Genomic DNA, 18,963 nt, shown 5'->3' with positions numbered 1-18,963 from the left:
AGACGGCTTGTGGGTTATACCCAACGGGCATACCATACGGATAGGTTGGAGGGGGAATGATACCTATTTTCCCGGCAGCCTTCAATTGGTCATATAATTGATCCAAAGGCCTGTCGAGATTGGTGAATGTGCGGTTACGTCCTGGGTTGTTGGCTTTAGGGGGTTGATGATAGTTGTAAACGGGTCTGTTTGGTGGAGGCATTCTTGGATTGAATGGAGGCCGATGACGGTTTTGGTGAGGATTTGGTTGAGAAATTTGAAAAGGGGCTAAAGATGGGTCAGTATAGCTTGGGCGAGATCGAGGGGGGTTGATATTGGTAGTATATACATGGTGAGGGTTTGAATAGTAAGGGTAAGGTGGTTGGTAGGTTGGATTGTGTTAGTATTGGGGTCTGGGTGATGGGTTGTGACTCCAGACAAAAGTTACATCCCCCTCTTTCTTTTTAAACGGTGGTCCTTTCCCACTGCTTCCTTGCCCTTGCAAAGCTTCTACTTGTGATTTTAGGGCAGAGACGTTAACAATTTTTCCGGCTCTCACAAAATCATCATATTCTTCGAGTTTATTCACAATCGCAGCAAATGAACACCCGGTCATACGGAAGATTTCTTCGAAGTGTGGAGGATCATGCGCCTTTATGAAAGTGCGAACAATTTCATCTTCGGTCATCGGAGGCTCAACCTTGGCAGCTATCTTTCTCCATCTTTTGGCGTATGTCTTATGATCTTCAGATGGTCGCCTCTTTGTGCCTTCCAAAGTAGTTCTAGTCGGTGCTAGCTCGCAGTTATATTCGTATTGTCTGATGAAGGCGTTGGATAGATCAAGCCAAGTCTTTACCTCCTCTGGCTTTAAGTTGGAATACCAGTCGAGTGCGTCCCCTTCCAGACTTTCTGGAAATAACCTTAATGGCAAGTTTTCGTCATCTACGGGTCTGCCCAACTTGTTGGCAAACAAACGCAAGTGTGTCTTAGGGTTGCCTGTACCATCATACTTATTGAACTTCGGGGTCTTGAACCCTACGGGCAGCTGTACATTTGGAAACAGGCACAGATCATCGTAGTCTAACACCCCTTGTTTGCTTAAACCTTGATTTTTCCTGATGAACTCATCGAAACGATCCAACCGCTTAAGTAGCTTGATATCCACCGGGGCAGACGACTCTCCCACTTCTGGCTTGGTTTGAACAGGGTGCTCTGGCACAACAGGCTCTGCGGTAGTCTGATAAAAAGCTTGTGGATCCAGAGGCATGTTTGGACCACCTTGAGGCTGAAATCCTTGCCCATAGGGAGGATAGAACGGAGGATTTTGAGTATAAGTATACTGTGGGTTGAAAACTCCCTCAAAAGTGGTTTGAATTGGAGGAATGACAAACGGTTCGGATTCCAGTTGTTTGACGGGCGCAGGCTCGGGCTGCACTCCGCTACTAATGAGCTCGTCGATCAACTTCTTTTGGGCGGCCATTTCAGATGCCATTTCCCCAAATTTGGTGAGTAATTCAGTCAACTGAACCCCGGGACTTGTGGCTTCCGGCTGGGTAGTTGCAGCGGTCTTATCAGATGATTCTGGCTGAGTACTCATGTCTACACGATTCCTTTGGGCTTTACTTCGGGATCGCGTAATAATGGGGCTTCGACAAGAAGCTATGTTTAAAATTTACGTGGAATTTTTGAAAGATTGCCTTTAGATTTAACCCTCGCTTAGTTATTCCAATAAAAATAAAGAAAAGGAAAAGAAAAAGGCAAGAGTTAGTAGATATCCAGAAAATTCGGATGCATGTCCTATGGGGGGGAACCCTTTTTGTGCCAAGGGTAGGCCTAGCATGAAAATGCAATCCTCTGAGGTAGGCACTATACCATACCTGATGAATCCGATCAATTGATTGAGTGACAAATAATTTTGAAAAAATTGGTCAATTGGAGTGACGAGAGACACTTGTCAAAATGAGGTCAACGTCTGAATGGATTGCTTGTTTTGATTGACACACAAAATGACGTGAGAAAGAGCCTACTCTTGATAGGATTGCAATGTTTAGACTAGGTCATTCAGTGAACCATAGACCGAAACCCTAAGAGAGGAAAATCAGGTCAAATGGATAGGATGAAATTGATGATTTATTCAAAATCGACCGAATTGCATTAAAAATAGGTAGACTTGGTCAACTGAATTGAATGAAATTGATGATCTCTTCAAAATCAACTTGATTGCTTTAAAAATGGGTAAATTGGCCAAATGAATGAAATGGAGTTAATGATTTACTCAAAAATCGGCCAAATCACCCTAAAAGGGTAAATTGGTCGAATGAATTAATGATTTATTCAAAAATCGACCGGATGACCCTAGAAAAGGGTAAATTGGTCAAATGAATGAAATGGAGTTAATGATTTACTCAAAAATCGGCCAAATCACCCTAAAAGGGTAAATTGGTCGAATGAATTGAATAAAATTGATGATTTATTGAAAAATTGATCTATCCACTGGTAGTTCTAAACATTTATTGCGATGCATTAGTCTATGAGCCTTCTAAAATCAAATTTTGGCCTCAATTTATTTATCATCTCAATATTGAGGAATTACTTGTGAATTTCTTCAAATTAATGTCCTTTAAGCAAGGGGTTTTTACCAATGTTGACAAAAATGGCCAAAAGTGATTATTAGACGCTCATATTCCAATGTGCAAAAATTGCTTTGCCATTTTAGAAAAGATCGAATCCCACCTTACCTTGTGCACAACCCCTTTGGATGGTACAAAATATAAACGTGCAAGTCTCCTTGGATTAAGTATCCGAGACATGAGGTGGTTTATTCCTAACATGGGATCCCCTAAATGGCATTCCCTTTCTAGGGTTTATGCATGATGCCATTTTATTAAAGCAGTAAAATGTGCAATTCGAAATGAAACGTTACTTAAGGAACCCTTTATTTGCCAGGGTAGGCCTGAAATGGCATGGTATTATTAATTTACGAATGAAATATACCGAAATTTCTAAACGTGCAATAACCTATGTATAAGGGTAGGTCCTAAAAGTGGATCGTGCCAGACCTCTTATTTCCTAACGTTTGTGAATGCAAAAGACAAGAGACAAGGAAAGTTAGTTCAACACATAATCACATAACACGTTGGACAATTTAGATAATATAAAAAGCAACAAAGATATATAAGGAAAGGGGGTGGGATCCCTCCCCTCGTGAATGGTGTTCCTAATAAGGTAAGGTCGACTCTACCCTAGGCAATTCTAATATGGATGCATGAGGCTGGGGTTCGCTAATGCATCTAGACTCGATAAGCTCAGGTCCCCGAGCCTTCAGACTTGGAAACCAAAGGTCATCACTCCCAAGGTTCCTTGTCGGTGGTTCGAGCGATTCCCCAAACATTGCTATGCACACGTCGTGTCACGGCCACATGTCTGAGTGAATCTATCAAAAATCCTCAATCTTCGACTAAAAGCTAAAGGCTATTAACCCAAAGCTTAAAGCGAAAGATTAAGTGACCCCTCGGATCGTGCTACGAACACGTCGTGTCACGATCACACGTCCAAGTGGGTCGCCTAAAATCCTAACAGGGCGGAGTGGCATGACAAGCCACTAAAAGAAAAAATAAATGGGGGGTGAAAAAATTAAAGCGTATGCACGTATGCTAGTGCTCGTTTGGAGGGGAGGGATCGAGGACCAACGCGAGGCTCTAGGGTAATGTCCCCCCACCTAAATGCAATGCAAAGCGCGAAATAAAACAAGTACAACATACATCCAATCAACCAATCATACATACGTGAGTGAGGGAATAGTTTGATACGCGCGCGCGTGCAAAAAGTCCTAAAATGGAAAATGCAACCCTAATATCCAAATGCTATGCATAAGAAGGGTAGAAAAAAGGAAAAGAATAGCTAAATCGAATGCTTGGACCCACTTAGGAATTCCCCAGTGGAGTCGCCAATCTGTCGCGCCCCACTTTTTGAAATGTGAGAGTAGTGTGTAAGAGATGTATATGAACGTGTGTGAAAGTGAAATAAAAGGCCGTGGGATTGTGAAATGCGACGGTTTGGCCAAAGATATAGTTCAAAAAGGGTTTTTTGAATGGAAAATGGAGTCGCCACTTGGTATAGAGTTAGGGTGTACAAAATCACCCAAAAATGATTTTTGTTTTTTGAAAGAAAAAAGTAAACAAACCCTTTTAAATAACTTTTAGGTCTACGTAACCAAAGAAAGGGATCGGGGGTCACATTTGATAAGGGAGAAGGCAAAGGCAAAGCCTAAGGCACTCCCTTACCCTAGCCAAAGCTAGTTGCGTGACTTAGCCCCACTTTTCCTAATTCTTCTACCCAAAATATGCGTTGCATGTTGGATGTGACTAATGGACATGGAAAAGAAATGCAATCCTAAATCTAAAATGTCTCTTACGAGGCTTTTTGGTCCCAACCACATGAGTTGTGGTGGCCAATAAGGAAAGTCCTCATAGAGGTCGCGAATGATGCAAATGAAGGCTCAAGTATGAGTGCAAGTGTGAAAATGTAAGAAAACGTGCATGTGTGCAAATATAAGACAAGTGCATGTGTGCAAATTGAGAAAATAAAGGTGTTTGTGTGCAAATGGATGAAAATATGATAGTAGATACATATAAGTGCAATTGGGTGCAATTTGTGAGGTAGAAATAAATAAGTGATAGGAAGAAAGTGGTGAGAAAGTGTGGATTGAGAAAAGTATAAGTAGTGAGAAAATGTGGATAAAAGAGTGAGGAGGTGATATGATAAAAATGAAAGTGTATGACCCTAAAGGAATGCATCAAGTCGGGTACGGGAATGACTCCTAACTTCACGACTTTGATTTTTCCTTTGATTAGAAGGGAGAACTAGCGTGCTAAGGCTATTTTGTAGCCACACTCGCTCGTTTCCCTTATCGAAAGGGGACTCTCAAGCAAATGTACCCTATGACTAGCATGAGGATGTAAAAGCCTAAAATGAAGGGGAAAGGGTTGAAGGGGCATGCGAAATGCTAAAAAACTAAGAAAAATGCATGAAATGTAGTGAGACATGCGATTATGAACTAGCGAGGGAAATCCCTAAGGGTCTAGCGTTGGACTAGCCCATATCTATGAATTCCTACTAGCGTTGGACTAGTGGAAACGGACAATGAGCCACAACTAGCGTTGGACTAGTGTGGTGACGTGTATTCATCCATCACATCCATCCATGACTATAGAAAGCAAGTAGACATGCCAATCACCTATAAACACGTAGCACATAACACTTAGCATGCTCGACTAAATGCAAGAGCCTAATAAAGCAAATTAACACGTAGCAACAAAAGCAAGCAATCAAGCTAATGAACCTACTACATTTGCTAACTAAAAACAAAAGGGGAAGGGAAAAAATGGACAAAAATGCTCTCCAAGCCCTATCTATTACAAGCCAAGAGGTGTACACATACCCCATAAAGAATAACTTAATAAAAGCAAAAGCAAATGAATAAATGAAAGGAATTAAGGAAAGGCAAGGAAAGCAAAATAGACATGCAATTCTCACTTACCACGTTGGATCATATAGGGGAGACAAAAAAGGGATAAAAGAAGTTATACCTCCCCCGTTTGTGATGCTAATAAAGTGAACAAGACTTAACTTGGGCTATAGTCACCAAAGAAAGAGATAACTTGAGCTAAAACCATCAAAACAAAGGATTAATGCATCACTTTAGCGGTAAAATGTAAATAAGCTAATTTGAATCCACCAAGTCATCGAATCCTTCCTCAATTGCAACTTAAAAATGGTCAAATAATGCATAATTTCCAAGCAAAAGTGAATCATTGATCAAATTTCTAAAATAGAAAAATGACTAAGGACCCACTAGCAACCACTAACCAATCAATCAAAGCCAATTGAAACATTTTAGGAACTTAAAGGTCCACAAGTAAAGAAAGGGCCAAGTAAAAATTCAAATTGCAATTAATTTAGGATCTGATTGCAAGAAATTAAAACATAATTGAGCCATAGTAACATAAAGGGAAGCTTAGAGGCCAAGGTGCAATTTTCAGAAAATTTCCATGCAAGTTCATGCAAGCTACGTGGGCAAACATTTTACAATAGAGCTTCAGCAATTGATGAAGCTCTCGGCAAGATTCTGTTGCACATCTTCATGCACAAGGTTCCACCATTTCAGCAAAGCAGATTCATACAATAGCTTTGAAATTACTCCAATTTAAACATGGCTAAACATCCCTTAACAATGCAAATAATTGGAAGAATTTTCATGCAAAAATGGCTGGCCAACTTGTTGTTAGATCATCTGCCACTTAACAAAGCTTTGCAATATAACTCCATGATATCCGATGTAGTAGCATGTGAAACAACTATCGTTCAAACATCAAACACTTCCAGCAACAAGCGAATCAAACTCTTCAAACAATCTAAAACACACAACAAGCAAAAATGAAGTTTGCTGCAATTTTCTGCTGCAAACCGAAAGATGATCATGCGAAGTAATGGGAATGAATGCTTAGTGACTTGCCCATCCAAAACTCAATGCTATAGTTTCCTACCCATATTGCTAATCATTACTCAAATGTAAGGATTTATCTCCTGGAAATTCTAATAAGAAAACTGAATATAAAATGTAACAGAGGGATCTGAACTTGGATCAGCTCATGTTTCAGCATTTGCATGATAATGTTTACTGCTATAACAAACCAGAAACTTGCAAGAAAACAACAAAGAAAGTTTGAAAACAAAGCTAAGCATTCTATACAACTGACATTTCACAAAACTGATCATGCAAACCAGGAGAACTATAGCAGGGAGGGTCCAACAACATGCATTTTCAACAAAAAACAATTTCAGGCAATCTGATCGAAGCTTTCTAAAAGCCATAGAAATTTATCTACCCATCAAACGTTCTAGCCTGTTTTCTATAGCATCGGACCAAAACACATAACCCCAACATCAAACATTCCATGGCTCTAAGCTACCCCATTCCAGTTTCATACACAAAAAGAAACAAAGGCACGGCCATGAACTCCCACCAATGACTGAGTTTCATTATCAACTAAATACATTAACACAACATCAAAAGCTTGGACGGACCCAAGATCATGAAGCCCAAAACCTGAACACAATTCATCATTTTAATCATATGCAAATATGGTAGAAGCCTTGAACCAACTATCAAAGCAAAAAGGGCAAGAGGATGCGGCAATCAATTTTACCTCAGCTATCCCAGGATTTGTTACCAAATCCGCCGTTGGCAATGACGCTTGTCGGGCATTGGCAGTGACAAAGAGTTGAGGTGGTGGAATCGGCTGTAGTAGAACGCTGGTTGCAACAGCAACGGCGTTTCTCCTTTTTCTTTCTCAAAAGACTTCCTCCTGCCCAAACTTTTTCCTTTTCACTCTGGTTTTTCTGGTTTTCTCTCCACAGTTTCTTTCCTTCTCAAAGCTGCATTCTTTCTTTTTCCTAAGCCCTAACCACTACTGGATTCTCCTCCCCCCTCAAATTTCCCTCGGCCCAAGAGTTCTTGGTCCGTAGCTTTTCGTTTCTTTCTTTTCTGGTTCCTCTAACCACCGCTCCCAATCTCCCTTTCTATCTTCTAGCCGACTCCCTTTTTGCTTTTCTCTCCTGCGTTCTTCCTTGCTTGTCTAGCCCGTAGGTTCTAGTGTTTCCCTTTTCTGTTTCAGCCCTCTTCCGATCTAGCCGTCGCCCTCACTCGATTATTGCTTCCAGTCGCCACCCCTGGATTCACTCTTTTCCTTTATCAGCCCTCACCAATACTTTCTGGTTTCTTCTTTTGCGCTTTTTTCTCCAGCCGTCGCCTCCTCTCCCCGCTCCCTTTCTTTTGTTCCTTTCTAAAACCTCCCCCCGTTCAATCCTCCTTGGTTGCGGTTTCTTTTTAGCCTTTTATATCAAGTGAGAAACCCTACAAACCCTCTTTTGGATGGCTAGAAACCAACCTCCTCAAGCCCTTCTCCCTTGGCCATCCGATGGCCATTCTACGTGAAACAATTTTTTTTTTTTTTTTTTTAGAGTTAAGTAATAAAGAAAATAACCACTGAAATAAAAATAAATAAAAATGGGCAAAACTAGGCATAAAAAGATAAAAATAAAATGCTAATTAATTTCCTTTTTCCGCTTGAAGATTTTCTCTTTTCTTTTTTTTTTCAATCGATAAACAATAACTTGAATTTGAAAAGGATTAAAATACATTTTTGTGAAGGATTTTTCTTTTTCTTTTCAATAAATTCCTACGCTAAAATTACTCAAAAATAAAATAATAACATAAAATACAATAAATAAAAAACTAAAGAAAATACAAGAAATCAATACAAAACTAACACTAAAAATTTGGTGTCTACAGTTTGCCCCTCTTTGTCTGAGTTTTGGAAAAATTTGAGATAAAAAAGTAGACACCAAATACTCACCTGTGTTATTCGGCTATGAGCGTCTCGAAAGATGGACGCTTTAGAAATGGGGACTGACCCAAACAGAAAATTAAACGGGACTGGCCCGAACAAGAAATTTAATCCGGGACTGACCCGAACAAGAAATTTAAAACGGGACTGACCCGAACAGGAATTTAAAACGGGACTAACCCGAACAGGAATTTAAAACGGGACTGACCCGAACAGAAATTTAAAACGGAACTGACCCGAACAGAAATGTAAATGGGATAGACCCACGGGATAGACCCGGACAGAAATGTAAATGGGATAGACCCACGGGATAGACTCGGACAAAAATTTAAATGGGATAGACCCACGGGATAGATCCGGACAGAAATGTAAATGGGATAGACCCACGGGATAGACCCGTAAATGGGATAGACCCACAGGATAGACTCGGACAGAAATGTAAATGGGATAGACTCACGGGATAGAGCCGAACAGAAATGTAAATGGGATAGACCCACGGGATAAACCCGCACAGAAATGTAAATGGGATAGACCCACGGGATAGACCCGGACAAAAATTTAAATGGGATAGACCCAAACAGAAATGTAAATGGGATAGACCCACGGGATAGAAATTGAAAATCGGGACTGACCCGAGACAGGAATGTAAATGCGGGATTTCACTGGGGAAATTTAAACAATGAATTGAATTTTTACCTGGGAGTAGTTCAAACTTTTGTACCAAGAGGGAGATTTTGATCTCTGTAGCTGAAGCGATAGCTGATGTTATTTCTTATGATCAAGCTTTGCCAAATTATCACTTCGTCTTTGCTTACTGGGGAGCTTTTTCTGACGTCGATTTAGGTGCGAAAAGAAGTGTGGTTGTTTTTGTTTGTAAATGCAACGTTCCTGCAAGAAAAGAAGAAATAATGGACTTGCCACCATCATTCGATCCGGTTTACCTTGAGAATCGTGTAAACATGAGTCTTTTGATGCCTTTGCCAACTTTTGCTGCAGCATCTGACTTAGTTGGATTTGTCGCTTCCAAACGTTTATGCTTTTCCCAGACTGACCGGGTATGCATTTTGCCATGTTGTGAAACTTGTGTAATCAGCTTTGCTGAATCTCAACCATTTCCGAAAGATGACTGAATCCAAGTATGCTTTGGATAAACCATGGGGGTTGTTATTTGCCAAAATTTGATGACTCAAAGAAAGTAATTTCACATGTCATGCAGAAATGAATGTGCAAAAGAATGCAAACACAAACAACTGTGCTTAAAAATGTCATGAATACAAGCAATTGAGAAAAATGAGTTTCATAAGAATGTATTTTGCAGAAAAGGTGTTTTACAAAGTGACGCAGCTTTCGGCCGACAGATGTCATATTCAATCCTCTGGATATCTTTGTTCTGGAATTCAATATTGGCAGAAGTATGACAAAAATGAGGAGAAATCCCAATGAACCAAGTCACCAGTTGTTTCTCCTCGTGTTCGCTCGCTGCAGAACCCTACCTTGACGCCCTTTCGGGTTTTCACCAAGGTTGTCCCCACCTCTTTTATTTTGTTTTTTCCTTTTCTTTTCTTTTCTTCATTTTCTTTTTTTTTTCTTTTTCTTTTTCTCTTTTTCTTTGCTTTTTCTTTCTTCTTTTTTTCGAGGCGCTCTTTCGGGTTTTCACCTAAAGAACAATGAAACATCTCGACCATGATTGACTCATAAATTATGAGTTAAAGATTTCTGGCATCAGTAAAATGCACTTCCCTTGTGAGATTAGGCGAAGGCATTATGGGCATCACTTGCCAGTTGATTGACAAATTTCCTAATAGAAATACAACAAATGACGAAAGCCAGGACTTTGGGCTTTGTAATGAGGTCAGGTAGAGTGTTTTTCAAGAAAAGTTGAGGCTTGAAAGCAACTTGTTCTTATGAGAGGTGAAATAACCTGAGATTGCATCATTTGAAATCATCTCCAATTTTGAATGAAACTGAGGAAAATTTGCCCTAGTTTGATTGAATTCTTTCTCTTTGTATTTTTCATTGCATTTTCCTCACTTTTGCATTTTCCTTCAAAAACTAAATTTGCCCCAGTGTGGGGTTTTCCTTTTCTTTCTGATCATCTCTTTTCAAAATGAATCTGCCCCAGTGTGGGGTTTGCAATTCTCAAGGGCTGCCAAACGAAAATTTGTCAATTCTGATGGCTCAAAGGGGACAAGTAGGGATAAAATGCTTTAAATGTAAAAGAAGATGGCCTGACTTGCATTTCGCCATTTGCATGAATTTCTAAAGAAAATTTGCATGATCAAATGAAAATCTTCTTGCACATGTCTGAGTTGATAGGTTGAGGGAATGTTTGCCTATCCATTTCTGCCAAAATAAGTGTTCCGCTAGGTAATACCTTTTGGACAATGAACAGCCCCTTCTGATTTTGAGCAAATTTGCCTCTGCCTTCATCTTGTATTGGCAAAGTTTGCTTGAGTGCTTTGCCGCCTTCCTCAAAATGTATGCTGATGAAACTTCTTGTTGTAGGCTCAGGCCATGCATTTTTGTAACATTTCATGACAAACGGCATTCTTTGGTCGAACTCCCATTAGAGTGTACAAAGATAGAATTTCTGCTGCTGCAAACGAGACTGCTTCCAACCATCTGTACACCTTGACACATAGTCAAACCCTTAATCACCTCCTTTTCTGCTTTTGTCCAAACGAATGCTGATTTATGTCTTCTTGACCTCATTCTCAGTGCCAATGTGAACAATTGCTGTGGCTTCTAGGTTTGGTTCGAATTTCTCCACATGTTGTTCAAGATTTTTGAAAAAGAATCAAATACTTTCTCATTATCACTCTCGCTTTGAAATCTGGGTTCCAAAATTCTCAAGTCGTGAGTGAGATAGAGATTGCCATTATTGAATTCCAGAATAGTGATATCCAAAGGGTCAAATAGTTTTATTTTTTGGCCATCTGAAAGAATTAACGAACTTGGAATAATAAGCAAACAAATATACAACAAACAAATGAACAAGCAATATGACCGAAATATAAACAAACGAATAAACAAAATAACATGACAAGAATGACTTGTGCATTTTCATAAAACCTTTGATTGAAAGCGGAAACAAAAAGAAAGCAAGTGGAAATGAAATGAAAACATGTGCAAACTTTTAGTCGAAGGTAAAGATGCTTTCATTAGCTATTTACAGATGCAAAAGCATTTTCATGAGTTCGCATGAATGACAAACCCCTTTAGGTTTACCGAAACTCCTTCTGAATAGGCAGAAACTCGGCTGTTCAATTGGAAATTGATCCTTCAGGGATGTCGGGAAATTCTGCATCATTTCCAAACACCTCAGCCTTACTTGACGAGTTTCTAATAGGCTCCTTCAATTTCGTATTGTCCATAATAACCCCAATGGTGTTATCGTACTCTGGCAGGGGGTTCTTATCCACATTTGGCGCTTGTGCCTCTTTTCTTCTAATTACAATCTCTCCAGCTTCAACCATGTCTTGAATTTTATGCTTGAGTGCTTTACACTCAGCAATCGGATGGCCGGGTGCCCCTGAATGATAAGCACAGACGGCTTGTGGGTTATACCCAACGGGCATACCATACGGATAGGTTGGAGGGGGAATGATACCTATTTTCCCGGCAGCTTTCAATTGGTCATATAATTGATCCAAAGGCCTGTCGAGATTGGTGAATGTGCGGTTACGTCCCGGGTTGTTGGCTTTAGGGGGTTGAGGATAGTTGTAAATGGGTCTGTTTGGTGGAGGCATTCTTGGATTGAATGGAGGCCGATGACGGTTTTGGTGAGGATTTGGTTGAGAAATTTGAAAAGGGGCTAAAGATGGGTTAGTATAGCTTGGGCGAGATCGATGGGGGTTGATATTGGTAGTATATACATGGTGAGGGTTTGAATAGTAAGGGTAAGGTGGTTCGTAGGTTGGATTGTGTTGGTATTGGGGTCTGGGTGAAGGGTTGTGACTCCAGACAAAAGTTACATCCCCCTCTTTCTTTTTAAACTGTGGTCCTTTCCCACTGCTTCCTTGTCCTTGCAAAGCTTCTACTTGTGATTTTAGGGCAGAGACGTTAACAATTTTTCCGACTCTCACAAAATCATCATATTCTTCGAGTTTATTCACAATCGCAGCAAATGAACACCCGGTCATACGGAAGATTTCTTCGAAGTGTGGAGGATCATGCGCCTTTATGAAAGTGCGAACAATTTCATCTTCGGTCATCGGAGGCTCAACCTTGGCAGCTATCTTTCTCCATCTTTTGGCGTATGTCTTATGATCTTCAGATGGTCGCCTCTTTGTGCCTTCCAATGTAGTTCTAGTAGGTGCTAGCTCGCAGTTATATTCGTATTGTCTGATGAAGGCGTTGGATAGATCAAGCCAAGTCTTTACCTCCTCTGGCTTTAAGTTGGAATACCAGTCGAGTGCGTCCCCTTCCAGACTTTCTGGAAATAACCTTAATGGCAAGTTTTCGTCATCTACGGGTCTGCCCAACTTGTTGGCAAACAAACGCAAGTGTGTCTTAGGGTTGCCTGTACCATCATACTTATTGAACTTCGGGGTTTTGAACCCTACGGGCAGCTGTACATTTGGAAACAGGCACAGATCATCGTAGTCTAACACCCCTTGTTTGCTTAAACCTTGATTTTTCCTGATGAACTCATCGAAACGATCCAACCGCTTAAGTAGCTTGATATCCACCGGGGCAGACGACTCTCCCACTTCTGGCTTGGTTTGAACAGGGTGCTCTGGCACAACAGGCTCTGCGGTAGTCTGATAAAAAGCTTGTGGATCCAGAGGCATGTTTGGACCACCTTGAGGCTGAAATCCTTGCCCATAGGGAGGATAGAATGGAGGATTTTGAGTATAAGTATACTGTGGGTTGAAAACTCCCTCAAAAGTGGTTTGAATTGGAGGAATGACAAACGGTTCGGATTCCAGTTGTTTGACGGGCGCAGGCTCGGGCTGCACTCCGCTACTAATGAGCTCGTCGATCAACTTCTTTTGGGCGGCCATTTCAGATGCCATTTCCCCAAATTTGGTGAGTAATTCAGTCAACTGAACCCCGAAACTTGTGGCTTCCGGCTGGGTAGTTGCAGCGGTCTTATCAGACGATTCTGGCTGAGTACTCATGTCTACACGATTCCTTTGGGCTTTACTTCGGGATCGCGTAATAATGGGGTTTCGACGAGAAGCTATGTTTAAAATTTACCTGGAATGTTTGAAAGATTGCCTTTAGATTTATCCCTCGCTTAGTTATTCCAATAAAAATAAAGAAAAGGAAAAGAAAAAGGCAAGAGTTAGTAGATATCCAGAAAATTCGGATGCATGTCCTATGGGGGGAACCCTTTTTGTGCCAAGGGTAGGCCTAGCATGAAAATGCAATCCTCTGAGGTAGGCACTATACCATACCTGATGAATCCGATCAATTGATTGAGTGACAGATAATTTTGAAAAAATTGGTCAATTGGAGTGACGAGAGACAATTGTCAAAATGAGGTCAACGTCTGAATGGATTGCTTGTTTTGATTGACATACAAAATGACGTGAGAAAGAGCCTACTCTTGATAGGATTGCAATGTTTAGACTAGGTCATTCAGTGAACCATAGATCGAAACCCTAAGAGAGGAAAATCAAGTCAAATGGATAGGATGAAATTGATGATTTATTCAAAATCGACCGAATTGCATTAAAAATAGGTAGACTTGGTCAACTGAATTGAATGAAATTGATGATCTCTTCAAAATCAACTTGATTGCTTTAAAAATGGGTAAATTGGTCAAATGAATGAAATGGAGTTAATGATTTACTCAAAAATCAGCCAAATCACCCTAAAAGGGTAAATTGGTCGAATGAATTGAATAAAATTGATGATTTATTAAAAAATTGATCTATCCACTGGTAGTTCTAAACATTTATTGCGATGCATTAGTCTATGAGCCTTCTAAAATCAAAATTTGGCCTCAATTTATTTCTCGTCTCAATATTGAGGAATTACTTGTGAATTTCTTCAAATTAATGTCCTTTAAGCAAGGGGTTTTTACCAATGTTGACAAAAATGGCCAAAAGTGATTATTAGACGCTCATATTCCAATGTGCAAAAATTGCTTTGCCATTTTAGAAAAGATCGAATCCTACCTTACCTTGTGCACTACCCCTTTGGATGGTACAAAATATAAACATGCAAGTCTCCTTGGATTAAGTATCCGAGACATGAGGTGGTTTATTCCTAACATGGGATCCCCTAAATGGCGTTCCCTTTCTAGGGTTTATGCATGATGCCATTTTATTAAAGCAGTAAAATGTACAATTCGAAATGAAACGTGACTTAAGGAACCCTTTATTTGCCAGGGTAGGCCTGAAATGGCATGGTATTATTAATTTACGAATGAAATATACCGAAATTTCTAAACGTGCAATAACCTATCTATAAGGGTAGGTCCTAAAAGAGGATCGTGCCAGACCTCTTATTTCCTAACGTTTGTGAATGCAAAAGACAAGAGACAAGGAAAGTTAGTTCAACACATAATCACATAACACGTTGGACAATTTAGATAATATAAAAAGCAACAAAGATATATAAGGAAAGAGGGTGGGATCCCTCCCCTCGTGAATGGTGTCCCTAATAGGGTAAGGTCGACTCTACCCTAGGCAATTCTAATATGGATGCATGAGGCTGGGGTTCGCTAATGCATCTAGACTCGATAAGCTCAGGTCCCCGAGCCTTCAGACTTGGAAACCAAAGGTCATCACTCCCAAGGTTCCTTGTCGGTGGCTCGAGCGATTCCCCAGACATTGCTACGCACACGTCGTGTCACGGCCACATGTCTGAGTGAATCTATCAAAAATCCTCAATATTCGACTAAAAGCTAAAGGCTATTAACCCAAAGCTTAAAGCGAAAGATTAAGTGACCCCTCGGATCGTGCTACGAACACGTCGTGTCACGATCACACGTCCAAGTGGGTCGCCTAAAATCCTAACTGGGCGGAGTGGCGTGACAAGCCACTAAAAGAAAAAATAAATGGGGGGTGAAAAAATTAAAGCATATGCACGTATGCTAGTGCTCGTTTGGAGGGGAGGGATCGAGGACCAACGCGAGGCTCTAGGGTAATGTCCCCCCACCCAAATGCAATGCAAAGCGCGAAATAAAACAAGTACAACATACATCCAATCAACCAATCATACATACGTGAGTGAGGGAATAGTTTGATACGCGCGCGCGTGGTAAAAAGTCCTAAAATGGAAAATGCAATCCTAATATCCAAATGCTATGCATAAGAAGGGTAGAAAAAAGGAAAAGAATAGCTAAATCGAATGCTTGGACCCACTTAGGAATTCCCCAGTGGAGTCGCCAATCTGTCGCGCCCCACTTTTTTAAATGTTAGAGTAGTGTGTAAGAGATGTATGTGAACGTGTGTGAAAGTGAAATAAAAGGCCGTGGGATTGTGAAATGCGACGGTTTGGCCAAAGATATAGTTCAAAAAGGGTTTTTTGAATGGAAAATGGAGTCGCCACTTGGTATAGAGTTAGGGTGTACCAAATCACCCAAAAATGATTTTTGTTTTTTGAAAGAAAAAAGTAAACAAACCCTTTTAAATAACTTTTAGGTCTACGTAACCAAAGAAAGGGATCGGGGGTCACATTTGATAAGGGAGAAGGCAAAGGCAAAGCCTAAGGCACTCCCTTACCCTAGCCAAAGCTAGTTGCGTGACTTAGCCCCACTTTTCCTAATTCTTCTACCCAAAATATGCGTTGCATGTTGGATGTGACTAATGGACATGGAAAAGAAATGCAATCCTAAATCTAAAATGTCTCTTACGAGGCTTTTTGGTCCCAACCACATGAGTTGTGGTGGCCAATAAGGAAAGTCCTCATAGAGGTCGCGAATGATGCAAATGAAGGCTCAAGTATGAGTGCAAGTGTGAAAATGTAAGAAAACGTGCATGTGTGCAAATATAAGACAAGTGCATGTGTGCAAATTGAGAAAATAAAGGTGTTTGTGTGCAAATGGATGAAAATATGATAGTAGATACATATAAGTGCAATTGGGTGCAATTTGTGAGGTAGAAATAAATAAGTGATAGGAAGAAAGTGGTGAGAAAGTGTGGATTGAGAAAAGTATAAGTAGTGAGAAAATGTGGATAAAAGAGTGAGGAGGTGATATGATAAAAATGAAAGTGTATGACCCTAAAGGAATGCATCAAGTCGGGTACGGGAATGACTCCTAACTTCACGACTTTGATTTTTCCTTTGATTAGAAGGGAGAACTAGCGTGCTAAGGCTATTTTGTAGCCACACTCGCTCGTTTCCCTTATCGAAAGGGGACTCTCAAGCAAATGTACCCTATGACTAGCATGAGGATGCAAAAGCCTAAAATGAAGGGGAAAGGGTTGAAGGGGCATGCCAAATGCTAAAAAACTAAGAAAAATGCATGAAATGTAGTGAGACATGCGATTATGAACTAGTGAGGGAAATCCCTAAGGGTCTAGCGTTGGACTAGCCCATATCTATGAATTCCTACTAGCGTTGGACTAGTGGAAACGGACAATGAGCCACAACTAGCGTTGGACTAGTGTGGTGACGTGTATTCATCCATCACATCAATCCATGACTATAGAAAGCAAGTAGACATGCCAATCACCTATAAACACGTAGCACATAACACTTAGCATGCTCGACTAAATGCAAGAGCCTAATAAAGCAAATTAACACGTAGCAACAAAAGCAAGTAATCAAGCTAATGAACCTACTACATTTGCTAACTAAAAACAAAAGGGGAAGGGAAAAAATGGACAAAAATGCTCTCCAAGCCCTATCTATTACAAGCCAAGAGGTGTACACATACCCCATAAAGAATAACTTAATAAAAGCAAAAGCAAATGAATAAATGAAAGGAATTAAGGAAAGGCAAGGAAAGCAAAGTAGACATGCAATTCTCACTTAGCACGTTGGATCATATAGGGGAGACAAAAAAGGGATAAAAGAAGTTATACCTCCCCCGTTTGTGATGCTAATAAAGTGAACAAGACTTAACTTGGGCTATAGTCACCAAAGAAAGAGATAACTTGAGCTAAAACCATCAAAACAAAGGATTAATGCATCACTTTAGCGGTAAAATGTAAATAAGCTAATTTGAATCCACCAAGTCATCGAATCCTTCCTCAATTGCAACTTAAAAATGGTCAAATAATGCATAATTTCCAAGCAAAAGTGAATCATTGATCAAATTTCTAAAATAGAAAAATGACTAAGGACCCACTAGCAACCACTAACCAATCAATCAAAGCCAATTGAAACATTTTAGGAACTTAAAGGTCCACAAGTAAAGAAAGGGCCAAGTAAAGATTCAAATTGCAATTAATTTAGGATCTGATTGCAAGAAATTAAAACATAATTGAGCCATAGTAAAATAAAGGGAAGCTTAGAGGCCAAGGTGCAATTTTCAGAAAATTTCCATGCAAGTTCATGCAAGCTACGTGGGCAAACATTTTACAATAGAGCTTCAGCAATTGATGAAGCTCTCGGCAAGATTCTGTTGCACATCTTCATGCACAAGGTTCCATCATTTCAGCAAAGCAGATTCATACAATAGCTTTGAAATTACTCCAATTTAAACATGGCTAAACATCCCTTAACAATGCAAATAATTGGAAGAATTTTCATGCAAAAATGGCTGGCCAACTTGTTGTTAGATCATCTGCCACTTAACAAAGCTTTGCAATATAACTCCATGATATCCGATGTAGTAGCATGTGAAACAACTATCGTTCAAACATCAAACACTTCCAGCAACAAGCGAATCAAACCCTTCAAACAATCTAAAACACACAACAAGCAAAAATGAAGTTTGCTGCAATTTTCTGCTGCAAACCGAAAGATGATCATGCGAAGTAATGGGAATGAATGCTTAGTGACTTGCCCATCCAAAACTCAATGCTATAGTTTCCTACCCATATTGCTAATCATTACTCAAATGTAAGGATTTATCTCCTGGAAATTCTAATAAGAAAACTGAATATAAAATGCAACAGAGGGATCTGAACTTGGATCAGCTCATGTTTCAGCATTTGCATGATAATGTTTACTGCTATAACAAACCAGAAACTTGCAAGAAAACAACAAAGAAAGTTTGAAAACAAAGCTAAGCATTCTATACAACTGACATTTCACAAAGCTGATCATGCAAACCAGGAGAACTATAGCAGGGAGGGTCCAACAGCATGCATTTTCAACAAAAACAATTTCAGGCAATCTGACCGAAGCTTTCTAAAAGCCATAGAAATTTATCTACCCATCAAACGTTCTAGCCTGTTTTCTATAGCTTCGGACCAAAACACATAACCCCAACATCAAACATTGCATGGCTCTAAGCTACCCCATTCCAGTTTCATACACAAAAAGAAACAAAGGCACGGCCATGAACTCCCACCAATGACTGAGTTTCATTATCAACTAAATACATTAACCCAACATCAAAAGCTTGGACGGACCCAAGATCATGAAGCCTAAAACCTGAACACAATTCATCATTTTAATCATATGCAAATATGGTAGAAGCCTTGAACCAACTATCAAGCAAAAAGGG

The 18,963-nt window shown here is 40.0% G+C and overlaps 1 protein-coding gene across 1 annotated transcript; it reads right to left on the bottom strand.

Annotated features, from left to right (window-relative positions):
- Positions 1–379: 379 nt before the first annotated feature.
- On the bottom strand, positions 380–1,246 carry LOC140011320 (uncharacterized). Its single transcript, XM_072060110.1, has 2 exons — positions 836–1,246; positions 380–691 (listed from the first exon to the last, which is right to left on the bottom strand). The coding sequence occupies exons 1-2, from the start codon at positions 1,244–1,246 to the stop codon at positions 380–382; spliced, it is 723 nt and encodes a 240-aa protein (XP_071916211.1).
- Positions 1,247–18,963: the final 17,717 nt, after the last annotated feature.

This window comes from Coffea arabica, chromosome 7e (assembly GCF_036785885.1).
Source record: "Coffea arabica cultivar ET-39 chromosome 7e, Coffea Arabica ET-39 HiFi, whole genome shotgun sequence".
In the NCBI taxonomy this organism is placed as follows: domain Eukaryota; kingdom Viridiplantae; phylum Streptophyta; class Magnoliopsida; order Gentianales; family Rubiaceae; genus Coffea; species Coffea arabica.
The sequence above is the reverse complement of the archived record's forward strand: the minus strand, read 5'-3'. Positions and strand labels throughout refer to the sequence as shown.